Source organism: Polypterus senegalus, chromosome 8 (genome assembly GCF_016835505.1).
Source record: "Polypterus senegalus isolate Bchr_013 chromosome 8, ASM1683550v1, whole genome shotgun sequence".
In the NCBI taxonomy this organism is placed as follows: Eukaryota; Metazoa; Chordata; class Cladistia; order Polypteriformes; family Polypteridae; genus Polypterus; species Polypterus senegalus.
The window spans coordinates 9,003,798-9,016,147 of record NC_053161.1 but is presented as its reverse complement, the minus strand read 5'-3'; the positions used below and the strand labels follow the sequence as shown (position 1 = coordinate 9,016,147).

At 39.9% G+C, this 12,350-nt stretch overlaps 1 protein-coding gene across 5 annotated transcripts in view; it reads left to right on the top strand.

Annotated features, from left to right (window-relative positions):
- The window catches only part of LOC120533753 (calpain-1 catalytic subunit-like), a 145,947-nt gene that overhangs the window by 72,144 nt on the left and 61,453 nt on the right, over positions 1-12,350 (top strand). For all 5 annotated transcript variants that reach the window (XM_039760686.1, XM_039760685.1, XM_039760689.1 and 2 more), the window contains 3 exons: positions 150-318; positions 11,463-11,546; positions 11,644-11,729. In XM_039760686.1, the coding sequence (XP_039616620.1) occupies positions 150-318; positions 11,463-11,546; positions 11,644-11,729 (339 nt within the window). The remainder of the gene's footprint in view (positions 1-149; positions 319-11,462; positions 11,547-11,643; positions 11,730-12,350) is intronic.

Sequence of the window (12,350 nt, the reverse complement as noted above, 5' to 3'; positions counted from 1 at the left end):
TATTTCTGAATTTATTTCTTAGCAGGTCTAGGAGTTGAGTTACTACAAGAAATAAATATCTTCTGGACTGATTTTCACTTGCTTTTAAAATTATAAAAGTAAATTAATAGGTTCATTGAAACAGTTTCCTTAATTTGAAAATTTTCTAGGTTAAATGGATGCTATGAAGCTCTTTCAGGGGGCAGCACTTCTGAGGGATTTGAAGATTTCACAGGAGGAGTCACTGAAATGTATGAACTCCGCAAACCCCCAAATGACCTTTATACAATCATTCAGAAAGCACTGGAGAGAGGCTCACTACTTGGATGCTCAATTGATGTGAGTGAAATGTGGGCCATTATCATGTCTGCATTAAAACCCTGGGTGAAAGATCCATATCTTTGGTCTTTTCATAGAGAAGATTAACTGCTAGTACTATGAACTACCAAATGAAACATTTTTACAAAAGTAGACCTTTATTTTATATATTTCTTCTATGCATATACTAAGATTTTGAAAAGCATAGTGTAGATAGAATGAGAAGCAATGTCAATCTAGGTCTCTTATAATAAAGGCCATTAGTTCAGTACATTCTCCCATTAAAGAGAGCTGGGTATTATTATTTGCATTAGTGAAATATAATGCTGTGTTCATATGCTATTGGACAGATTGTAAATAAGACTTTCCCGGTTGAAAATTCCATGTGAACACCCTACAAACTTGACGTTATGAGTTAGACAAATTAGAGAAAACATTGTCACCTAAAGTCTCAGAGTTGTGAAATAATTCAAAGCTTTTCATTTATTAATTTGTATAAAATGAATAAAAAACTTTGTGTGTTATCATCAAATTTGTGAAACTTACCAGGAATGTTTACTAGGTTTATCTGCTTCTACACTTGAAGATTAACACACACCACATACTCACACATACACTTAGCGTTCCTATCCAAACAAAGTCTCAAGGGGATGTCAATTGTCAGTCACTACACAATATTCTATGTAGGAACTATCACCTGCACCAACAAACATGAGGATATCCTCACAATATACATAAAAGCAAAGCTCTTTTGATTATATTCCACTTACTGAGCAAACAGTGTCTTACTTTAACTGCAGTTGTTCTAATTATTGAGCAGAAATGTCAAGGAGTGGATGTTGTCCTGCCGCAGTTTTTATTTAGTGATTGCCTTTATTCATAGACCATGTTCTGTGACGTCCAAATGAAATAGTCACATATGTCTCAATCTCTGACATTGCTTCCTCGTTGCTCTTCTGTCGTCCTCTCTTTGGTCACTCTGAGCCATATTTATGTTAAAATGCACAACATGGGATTTCAGAACACGTGCCATTATACACATTTAATAGGCTTTTTCTTATGATGATGATACTGATTGGAGTGTTTGATCTTTTAAATATTCCTGTACATCTTACTTTCTCATGCTGTAAACTTATTTAGTAATTGCTAGTCTTGCAGTGTCCCTCTGTTCCCAGATTATAAATTAGTTGAAACAGATTCTGTGGCTTTGTGGCATGTACTTGCCTGATTTTCTCTCCACCATTAAGTTGTAACCCAATTAACACAGATGCACTAAGGTTATAGTGTACAAATACAATAGGAAAGGATGCTTGCATTCAGGTCAGGTCACCTTGGGGAGCATGCACTTATACAGTGCGTTGCCACACCCACCACACAATGAAACAGCTTGGGAACTGGTTTGGCAACCCCCAGGTAGACACAGTCCAGTCCCACCCTCTGGAAATGACCCTCTATCTGCCACAGCTAGGTGTTACGTGGGTGTCCCCTTTGCCTGGTCCAGCCACTTGGGTACTCAACAACGAAGATCCTGCGAGCCAGATCACACTCTGAGAATCATCCCACACGGCTGTAGTACTGTAACTGATGCTCCCTCACAATGCAGGTAATGTTCCTCACTCAGGACTCCATGAGCAGCTGCTCATTCGACACAAAGTCTAACACAGTGGTACCCAAAGATTCTCCGGAGACATAGTACCAAAAGAGTCCAGTCTTCGTTTCATGTCACTGTATAGCATCTATGTCTCACAACCATATAGCAAGACAGGAAGCACCAGTACTCTAAAGACTTGGACCTTTGTCCTTTTGCATAGATATTGGGAGTGCCACACACCCCTTTCCAGCAACCTCATGACCCCCCATGCTCTCCCAGTCCGTGTACTGACTTCATGGGAAGAGCCACCAAAGACATGAATGTCACTGCTGAGGTAAGTAAACCTTTTGACAAGGTTTAGGCTGTGCCTAAGAGATTATTAAAGGCCTGCATGTTAGTTTTTTTCCAGGACACTCGAATGCCCAGACACTCAGACTTCTCGCTCAGTCTCTCGATAGCCCTGATCAGAGCCTCCATTGACTCAGCAAAGATCACAGCATCATCAGAAAAGTCAAGATCAGTGAATCTTTCTTCGCCAACAGATGCCCCACAGCTGCTGGAACCCTTGACCTTGCCCAACACCCAGTCAATGCAAGCATTGAATAGAGTAGAAGGAAGAATACACCCCTGATGAACCCCAGAATCAAGTGGGGAAAAACGCAGAATTTCTGCCTCCACTCTGCACAGCACTCACAGTACAAGTGAACAGGCTGGCCATGATATCCAGCAACCTTTAGGGGATCCTGCGAAGTCTCAGGATGTCTCACAGGGCAGCTCAATCAACCAAGTTGAATGCTTTACGAAAATTGAAAAAGGCTGCAAAGAAACTCTGCTGATATTTCACTCCATGAGAACCCTCAGTGCCTGGATGCGGTTGATGGTAGACTTAGGTGTAAAACCAGACTGCTCCATTTACTGGTAGGTGAGCAAGTGATCACGGATCCTATTGAGGATGACCCAAACAAAGACCTTACCCGGTATTGAGAGCAATATTACCCCCCCTGTAGTTGCCGCTGTTGAGTCAATGACAAGTCCCATATTCCAGTCAGCTGGGATGACGCCAGTCTCCCAAATGGAAGCAAAGATTTCTTGCAATGCCAGAAGGATAGCCTTACCACCAGCCTGGAGAAGTTTACCTCAGATACCACAGATCCCTGCAGCTTTTCCTACTCACAGCTTGTTCACCACCTGTGCAGTCTCAGTGAGATTGGGTGGTTCACCACTAAGTGGAGAATCAGCCTCAAGAACCGCAGACCCAGAGATATCCAGCGTCCTAGCTGGAGGATCAGATTTAAACCTGCTCAAAGTATGCCCAGCGGGTCACAACTGTTTTGTCATCTGTAAGGATTGTTTCATCAATCGCCCTGAATGCGACTCTTTTGAGGAACAGATTCGGATGTGCGAAATGCTTTGATTCCTCTGTAAGCAGGACATGGTTCACTAAACCATTGGTGGTGTGTCACTTGCTCACATGTTCCTATAACAAATGCCTCCTTATCTGCCTTCAGAGCCCTTGCAGCTGTCCTTCTCAGTTTCCAATACAGGCCGGAGTTGCTATCAAACTGTGCACTGTGATTCCTCTCAATGATATCCAGAGTACCTTGTGAGATGAAACGCCTCCTTCTAGAAACACTGGTAACACCAACACAACCCTCAGCAACCTTCAGGGTCTTGTCATGCAAGGTCTCCCGTATCACATTAGGATCAGCAGTTGCACCCAAAGTTCAACACACAAATTGTGTGCAAATTTGTCATAAACAGCCTCATTTTCCTAGTAGGTGGTAACTTACTGGACCTAAACTGGATCTTCAGAGACTCAACAACAAGTCTGTGGTCAGAATTCAAAAACTGGGCACCTCTGTAGACCCTGCAGTGTTGTAGGAGCCTTCAGCGTCTGGCCATGAGGATGTAATCGAACTCCTTCGCCGCACCACCAGTATTGGAGTGTCAAGTACAACGATGTGGCTCGAGGCATTGGAACGGGATCCAGTAATTCGCAGCTCCTGACCATTTGCAAAGTCAAGGAACATGGAGTCACTTTCACCATGGTCACCAGTCCCATGAGGACAGAGACAATCCTCATAGCCAGCCCTGTCAGTGCCAGTGGTCGCATTGAAGTCACCCATGACTAGAGGAGTGTCACCACTTGGGCACTCATCAGCTACCGACCAAAATTGCAAATAAAATGTCTCCCTCACTGAGACATCACTCACCGCAGTCAGAGCATACAATGAGACAACAGGCAAGGCACCCAGAGAGTGCCATTATCTGAGTCTCATAATATGCTCATTGAAAGGAGTGACATTGGACATCATCGGAAGAAGCCAATCCGCTACAGCAACAGCTATTTCCTGAGTATAACAGCCGTCAGAGCGACCAGACCAATGAAAGCTGTACCCACCAAGGTGGTTATAGTTTTGCCTTTTTATATTAGTTTTTGTTTCTATATTTTTTCTGACCTTACTTGGAAATTCGGTTTAGTTTTAGTTTTCCTTCATCATGTATTTTTAGTTTTAATTTAGTTTTTATTTTACAAAGACATTTCTATTTTATTTTTATACTAGCAAAATACCTGCACTTCACAGCGGAGAAATAGTGTGTTAAATAAGTTATGAAAAATTAAAGGAAACATTTTGAAAATAACGTAACATGATTGTCAATGTAATTGTTTTGTCACTGTTATGAGTGTTGCTGTCATCAAAGATTTGATTATCATTATTTCTTTCAATCAGGTTTGTATTTGGAGGACGTGTTGTGTTCAAGTTACATTCCGTGTTTGTCAACCATTGTAAAGATAACAGGTTTCATTCATCGAAGTGTTTACTACCCACATCGCTACTCGTGAATCTAAGATGTTTAACAGGCATTCCCGGTATTAAGTTGTGGATTTGCCTGCGAGTATTTAGCGGCAGCGTCTCTATTAAGTTGTGGATTTGCCTGCGAGTATTTAGCGAAAGCGTGTCTATTAACTTGTGGATTTTTTTGCGGGTTTTTAGCGACAGCGTGTCTATTAACTTGTGGATTTTTCTGCGAGTATTTGGCAGCAGTGTCACAAAGTTGTTTCCGTCTAGCTGCATCAGAAAATGTACCACGACATCTGACATGCCTCCTTTTTAATGCTTTCTCACAGCTTGGATTGCTCCTGTCATAATGGGTTTGAGTTTCACGGTTTGTTTCAATTACGTTAGTATTTGCAGGACTTGTGTTGAAGTGACATTCGGCATCTGTCAATCGTTGTAAGCATACAACTGCCTTCATTGATAACTTTGCATCGTAATAAAAGAACAATAAAACAGCAGGGAAGCCGTGGATTAAATAAAAAGGCTGCAGTTTTCAGCAGGGAGACGTGAATACCGTGGCGAAGCAAAGAAGGGAATGAAGAGACTAGAGCAACGGATGGCCTTATATGGGTAGGCAGTCAATTATGTGGGAGGCGTGGGGATGGGGGGCGCAATATAGGCAGGCAGCCAACTATATGGGAGGCGTGGTGATGGGGGATGCAACACCGCATTACACGGCGACTGAGCTGCAGGCTATGGACATATATATGTACGTAAGTATGATTGAAGTATGACTGTTATGCGTAGAATTTCGAAATGAAACCTGCCTAACTTTTGTAAGTAACCTGTAAGGAGTGAGCCTGCCAAATTTCAGCCTTCTACCTACATGGGAAGTTGGAGAATTAGTGATAAATGAGTCAGTCAGTCAGTGAGGGCTTTGCCTTTTATTAGTATAGATATAGTAGTTTCAGTTTTAGTAATTATAGTATGGTTAAAGAGTTACTATGGAGTTTAGTTTTTGTGTCACAATGAGATAGAACTATACACTTAACAGGTATGGATATGAGTTTAAGTTAGTGGAAGCTTACTACACTATACGACACAGTTTACACGAGACTTGAATAGCCCACCGTAAGAACAGTAAACCCATAATGAGCAGAGGAAGAGCAGGTAATAAGAGTATGGACAGGCACAAAATGACAGAGACAGCATCTGAGATTAAGAACAATATATCTATACTAATAAAAGTCAAAGCCCTCACCGACTGACTGACTGACTCACTGACTCATCACTAATTCTCCAACTTCCCGTGTAGGTAGAAGGCTGAAATTTGGCAGGCTCATTCCTTACAGCTTACATAGTTATGGATGAACTAGTGTTTGGCACAAACTCCGCGAAAGTGCGAGAGAAACTTTTAAGTGCCGGATCTTAGCTAACATTAAATAAAGCCGTGGACATTGCAAGATCGCACGAGATACCACAAGCACAGCTGAGAACCTTTGATGCATGTACTCCGAGCAGCTCATGTGAACTGACTATGACCGCAGTACACAGAGAACAAGGAAGAGCTCCAAAGAGCGCTGAACAAAAAACGCATTACACAATTGAGAAGACAGCAAAAGAATATGAAGCGAGTGACGCATACAAGCATATTCATAAGTGCAGCTACTGCGGAAACAAAGCATGGTGTAAACCGTAAGTTTAAATTAAGTTTATAGACACGCTGCCACTGGCGTTTGTCATGCCTACCACGAATACGATATTTGCGAGATACAAGTTTAATGAGAAGACGCGGGGTATAAACGAGACTTTGGATCACTTTGTAACTGATTTAAAATTTCTGTAACTGAGTTAAAATTGCTGGTGAAGGACTGTGCTTATGCAAACGAATAGAAAGCAAATGTTACGTTATTTGTAAAATGTTTCCTTTTCTTTTTCATAACTTCTTTAACACACTTCTCCGCTGCGGAGCGTGGGTATTTTGCTAGTACATTATATAAACCTGTTTATCCAGAGCAGGATCACAGGAAACCTGGGGCCTCATGTATAAATGGTGCGTACGCACAGAAATGTTGCGTAAGAACATTTCCATGTTCAAATCGCGATGTATAAAATCTAAACTTGCCGTAAAGCCACGCATATTTCCACGGTAGCTCATACCCTGTTGTACGCAAGTTGTCCGCTCGGTTTTGCAGAGCTACTGTTCCTGTGTGGTTTATCTTTCTTTTTCAGATCCACATCCCTAACGTGGCTTTATAAATACACTGAAATTAACCGCATATTGTTTATTAGTTTAAGACCTCTGATTGTAATTAACCTGTAACAATATAATGGTCCACAGAATCGTCAAACTATTCCAAATACCATAGCTGCTTTAGCGTTGTTACTCTCACTGCACCTTCTTTTTCTTCTTACAGCTGCTCCCGTTAGGGGTTGCCATAGCGGATCATCTTTTTCCATATTACTGTCACTGCACCACTCTGTGCAGCTGATCGGAAAGAGAATTATCTGTATACAGAATCAAGCACACGCTGCCTCAGCCATGCTTCCTATTTGAACTGCTCTCACACTGCAAACACTTCAAAACCTTTCCTGTACGGACCTCGCGGTTCAGAAAGAGTTTCATCCCAAGAACTGTAAATGCACTCAGTCAGTCCATCCTGTGCTCCTTGTAGAACTGTTTGTACTTATAAGTACAATTACCTCACTGTAAACTTGCACTACAGTTATAATATTGCACACTGAGCCACTTTATAAAGCGCGTATTTACATATGATGACGATATCATTTTTAAGGTGAAATGCAGAAAAATATGTTTATTATATTATACAGATAAAACTTTAACTTCATTTAAATAATCTATATTGTTAATAATTAAAGGACACGGTGTCTCTACGCTAGCAGGGATCTGGCGCTCCGTTTACGGATTGTTCCTTCCTCGCACTGTATGCTTCACTGGGACTGGCGTGAAGGATAGAATAATTAAACATGTACTATGAAGATATTTCAATGTTCCTTAAAAGTTTTGAAGAATCGGTGTTATAAGCCTACAGATGGCTTAACGTCTATTACAGAGCTGATTGTATGGCGATTGGGTATATGAAGAAAGAAAAGGAAGGACAGGAATTTGGGGTTAGTATGTTTGAAAGAGACAGTACTGCTGCAATAAATTATTTCATCGAAGGTCGTGCACAATCACTGTGCCACCATGTTCCCATGTTTAATAACATGCTTTAAGTTGAATAAATCGGACTCTGCAGCTGCATGAAAAAAAAAAAAAAATCAATTATGTGTTCAGGTAAAGTTCCACTTCTGGTTGATGGATTTGGCCCAAAAGTTAATACAGGTCTACAATTTTGGTGTAACGACCACATGCCAAATTTCATCCATCTATCTAGTTGCGTTTTTGTGTTTGCACACACACACACACACACACACACACACACACACACAATTCCAAAAAATGGTATTTTCAGACTCGGGGAGGTCTAAAACGTCAAGATTCATCAAAATCTAGAGGTCGAATTTTTTTCACGATTACTATACTTTCTCTATACTTTGTATACTTCGTGTGTGAAGTGGCAGGTGAATTACTGTCACCAAAAAGCAGGCACCTGAGAAATAAACTGAAACACTACTCACTCGTGATTTTTCTGTCCATACTGTAAAGTTTTTGTTGACCACCACATTCCAGTTTCAGGCATTTGAATTAAATCTTGATATATAGGGTGGTCCAGATCTAATTATGCAACTTTTAATGCAATGCAGGAAAACAATGCTAGACAAAAGAATTGTTAAAATATCTTGTAATAAATGAAAATGGACTTACATTGAATTGATTCACTAATTTTCCATGTAATGTCCCACTTGTCCTCCATTCAGTTGTGAATTCTCTATGTAATAAACTTAATAAGTTAAAGCGTAATGAAGATTGCATAATTAGATCTGGACCACCCTGTACAACAAGTGCAAAGAAAGGCATCACATAAATCGCTTTCTATTCCACATGCTTTACACATATATTCAGCTCACTCTATCACTGCAAATACTGTGTGAACAGCTGCCCTCCTTCACCAGCTGCCAATAACTGGATGAATATGTGTGGGTGGCTGGCGGTTGATGACTTTCAGTTTTAGAGTTTCAAAGATGAAAACTAAAATCATTTAGTAAATTATTATTAACTTAACTATAATAACTATAATCACCTACAGAGATCTGGCCAGTCCCAGGTCCACGCACCTCAGAAAGTGCTGCCGCTGAAATGCTGAGTTTACGCAGCTCCTCCGATAGCAGAGGAAGATGATCATCATGCTGGTAAGACGAGTTGTTCCACGTTCCTACCCGGATGGGCGGCCTCAAATTGGGACCAGAGTGCACCACACCAGTTCTGATCAATGACAGGCCTGACCCCATTGTCTCTCCAACAGTTTAGACTCTTCTGGGGATGGGGCTCCCGAGAACTTTCCCTCATGCCCTTCATAATGTGAACAGCCTTTCTATGGGCAGCTGCAGCAGATCTACTCCCACGGAGAGCAGAAAGGAGCTGCGTGAAGGTTTGTTTTTTTTTACGGTGGCTGGATATGTCGATAAGGACAAGCTGCAAGCAGCCAGCTATTCCATCCCCCCACCGACTTAGAACGTGCACGAACTTCTCCCAGCTCATGTCTTGATTGATTATCTGGGAGTGAAGTGGAGTTTTAGAGTGGAAATAATAGATTGTTATTTGGAACCCACACATTTCATGTGTGTTCCGTTTCTACAGTAATCTGTGTAAACACATTGTTAAAACAGAAACTTTTTCATATTTTAGTAATAAATGTTACAAAATGTAGGCATAAACTACAGAATGTGTGAGGCATGAAGTCCAAACATCAAATAAACACTTTCACAAAAGGTTCAAGGAAAAGACAACAGCTTCCGTGGCTTAGTGGAAAGATTTGCTGACTCTGAAGGCAGTAGGCTTGCTGTGCCTCAAAGACCCGAGTATGTTTCCCCGTTGGGGAGAAATTGTTAATTTTTTTTATTTTTAGTCTCAAACGGACATAAAATTTATAAATTGGTATACACTGTCAGTTAATGAGATTGTTATATTTTCATGCGGGATGTTCCTTTTAAAATATTTTTTAACAATTGAGACTGCAATTAACATGAACAAGTGTCCTTATGCATAAGCATATGAGAAGGTAGAAGACAGCTAGGGAGAGAACTAGGAGGAGAATAGAAACAGGACAAACTAAGAATCGATTGCACAGTAGAAAGAGAATATCAGAGGACACCAATGTCAGGTTGAAGATAGAGACAAAAGTACAACAAAGTAAACTATATCACAGTTTGTGTAACTTAATGGATTCAATCAATAGTTTTAAACAAGATGCTCAGGTCATATGAGATGTTGATAATGAAGTAAGATAGTAACTATATCTTTGCATAGCACAATAGGTGGCAAGACCATATTTATATAATGAGACCATATGAAATGATTTTTGCTCCAAAATTGCTTGACTGTCCCATTCAAATGAAAGCACTGTCAGACTTTTCATCAGTTACCATTGTACATCCTGAATGGTATTTCCTAGTTCAGTGAAAACAATTATAGCTTCCTGTCCGCATAATGAATATAGGTCAGCTGGTTGAATGCACCAGGCAACTAAGTGTACACACACTATAGTTGTCACAGTGTGATATTATTTGGTTACTGCTGTACAAATTACACATTAGTTGATCTGCAATAGATCACCGAGAGTTAATAGTAGTATCAGCTCAGTATTTTAAGCACAAAACAGTTTGCTTATATGAAACAAGTAATAAAATACTCATAATTAAGATGTTTTATATTGTTAAAATACCTTGATTGTAACTGATGCCATAGTTAAAAGTACTGTACACACTTGCATTTCATTCTCAAGCTATTCAGTTTATACTGTGTGTGTATATTTTTAAAGCTGGAAATAGCTCATTAAAGAATACCCATAGAGCATTCTTTAGAAGTACTGTACGTGAAGAATATGGTGTGTGACCTATAAATGGAATTTGCACACTGCAGCACAATGACACAGTGTCTAAGAGGATACCAAATATATTCTCTTTTGTGCATCCCTGGACTAAAGAGCTTGTGCTACATCTGCAGATTAAGGAAATTAAACCTCTTTCACCTTAAACAGATTATACTTAAGATCCTAATCAAGGTTTTTAAATTGTCACATGAATCAATTAAGTCAGTCAGTCATTTTCCAACCCGCTATATCCTAACACAGGGTCACGGGGGTCTGATGGAACCAATCCCAGCCAGCACCGGCCGCAAGGCAGGAACAAACCCCGGGCAGGGCGCCAGCCCACTGCAGTGAATCAATTAAGTGCACTATTAAAAACTAAAGGAAAGTGATTGCAAGACAGCAAACAAGAAAGGCATCTTCATACAAAGGGTCTGAAATAATCCTCCAAGTCTGGTGGCTGAAGCAAAGATCGTGGCATTTTTTCTATTTGTTGGGATAGTTTAGCTATTATACTGTAACTATCCAAATAGCAAAATCATCTCTGTTCTGTAAAATCTCCCATATTCTTTTAAGTGACCACATATTGAAAAAAAAACAAGCTTCACAGAATAAGTTATAACATATTAGTTCACAATATGAATTGCTTTTAGACTGGTTATTTTCACATTTATATTGGTCAAAAACCTTTTAGTGTCTACATATTATGATACAACAAATTTTCGTTTATTACATTGCAGACTTCATTATGAAAATTTTTCTTTCCATTATTCTGTCTTGGATTATCTCTCTTTTTCTTTATAGATCACCAGCAGTCTTGACATGGAAGCAGTGACTTTTAAGAAACTTGTGAAGGGCCATGCTTACTCACTGACTGGGGCAGAGGAGGTCAGGAACAGTAATGTTTTTTTATAAGTAAAAAAAAATCACTGTGATTTTATTTCTTATTTCTATTCTTTTTTTTGTTTTGTTTTTACAATTTCAGGTATCATGCAGAGGCTTGCCAACAAAATTAGTTCGAATCCGCAATCCTTGGGGAGAAGTGGAGTGGACAGGAGCTTGGAGTGACAAGTATGTAGTAGGAGAGTGATGTAGTATGTTAGGTATTTATGGATACAATAGGAAGTGAAGCAAATCTACAACTTTTATTGGCTGAGTAAATTACAATATGCAAGCTTTCGAGGCAGCTCAGGCCCCCTCTTCAGGCAAGGTGTAATACAGGAATTGGATTCATGTTTATATACACAATAGGAAAGAAACTTGATTCTAATATCCTTACGTGAGACATTTTAGTGTCAAATATTAACAGACTTTTCAACCTAAGATTCATTTAGCAAGAGAGAAGCATATCCTTGCCTAATGAAATCTCTCCTCAGCTCCTGCAATTGTTTATCCCGGCCTGTCAAGTCTGAGCAGATATGATTGTAGCGTATTTCTTGGCTGAAAAAGATGGAGCTCCTTATACGTTTTGGGTGGAAGCTGTCATTTATCAGGTATTTCCGCCTGTTGGTTTGAAAACTATAATTGAACATTCTTACATAGACAGGCTTATTGAGTTTGAAATGCGATTCTGCGTACTATGGCTTTGAAAGAAATGGTAAAATGATATATAGTTGCTTCATATGCTAAAGTAAATTATGATTCTTTATTATCTGGAGATACAGTAAGTACTTGTGACAGAGTTACATATGG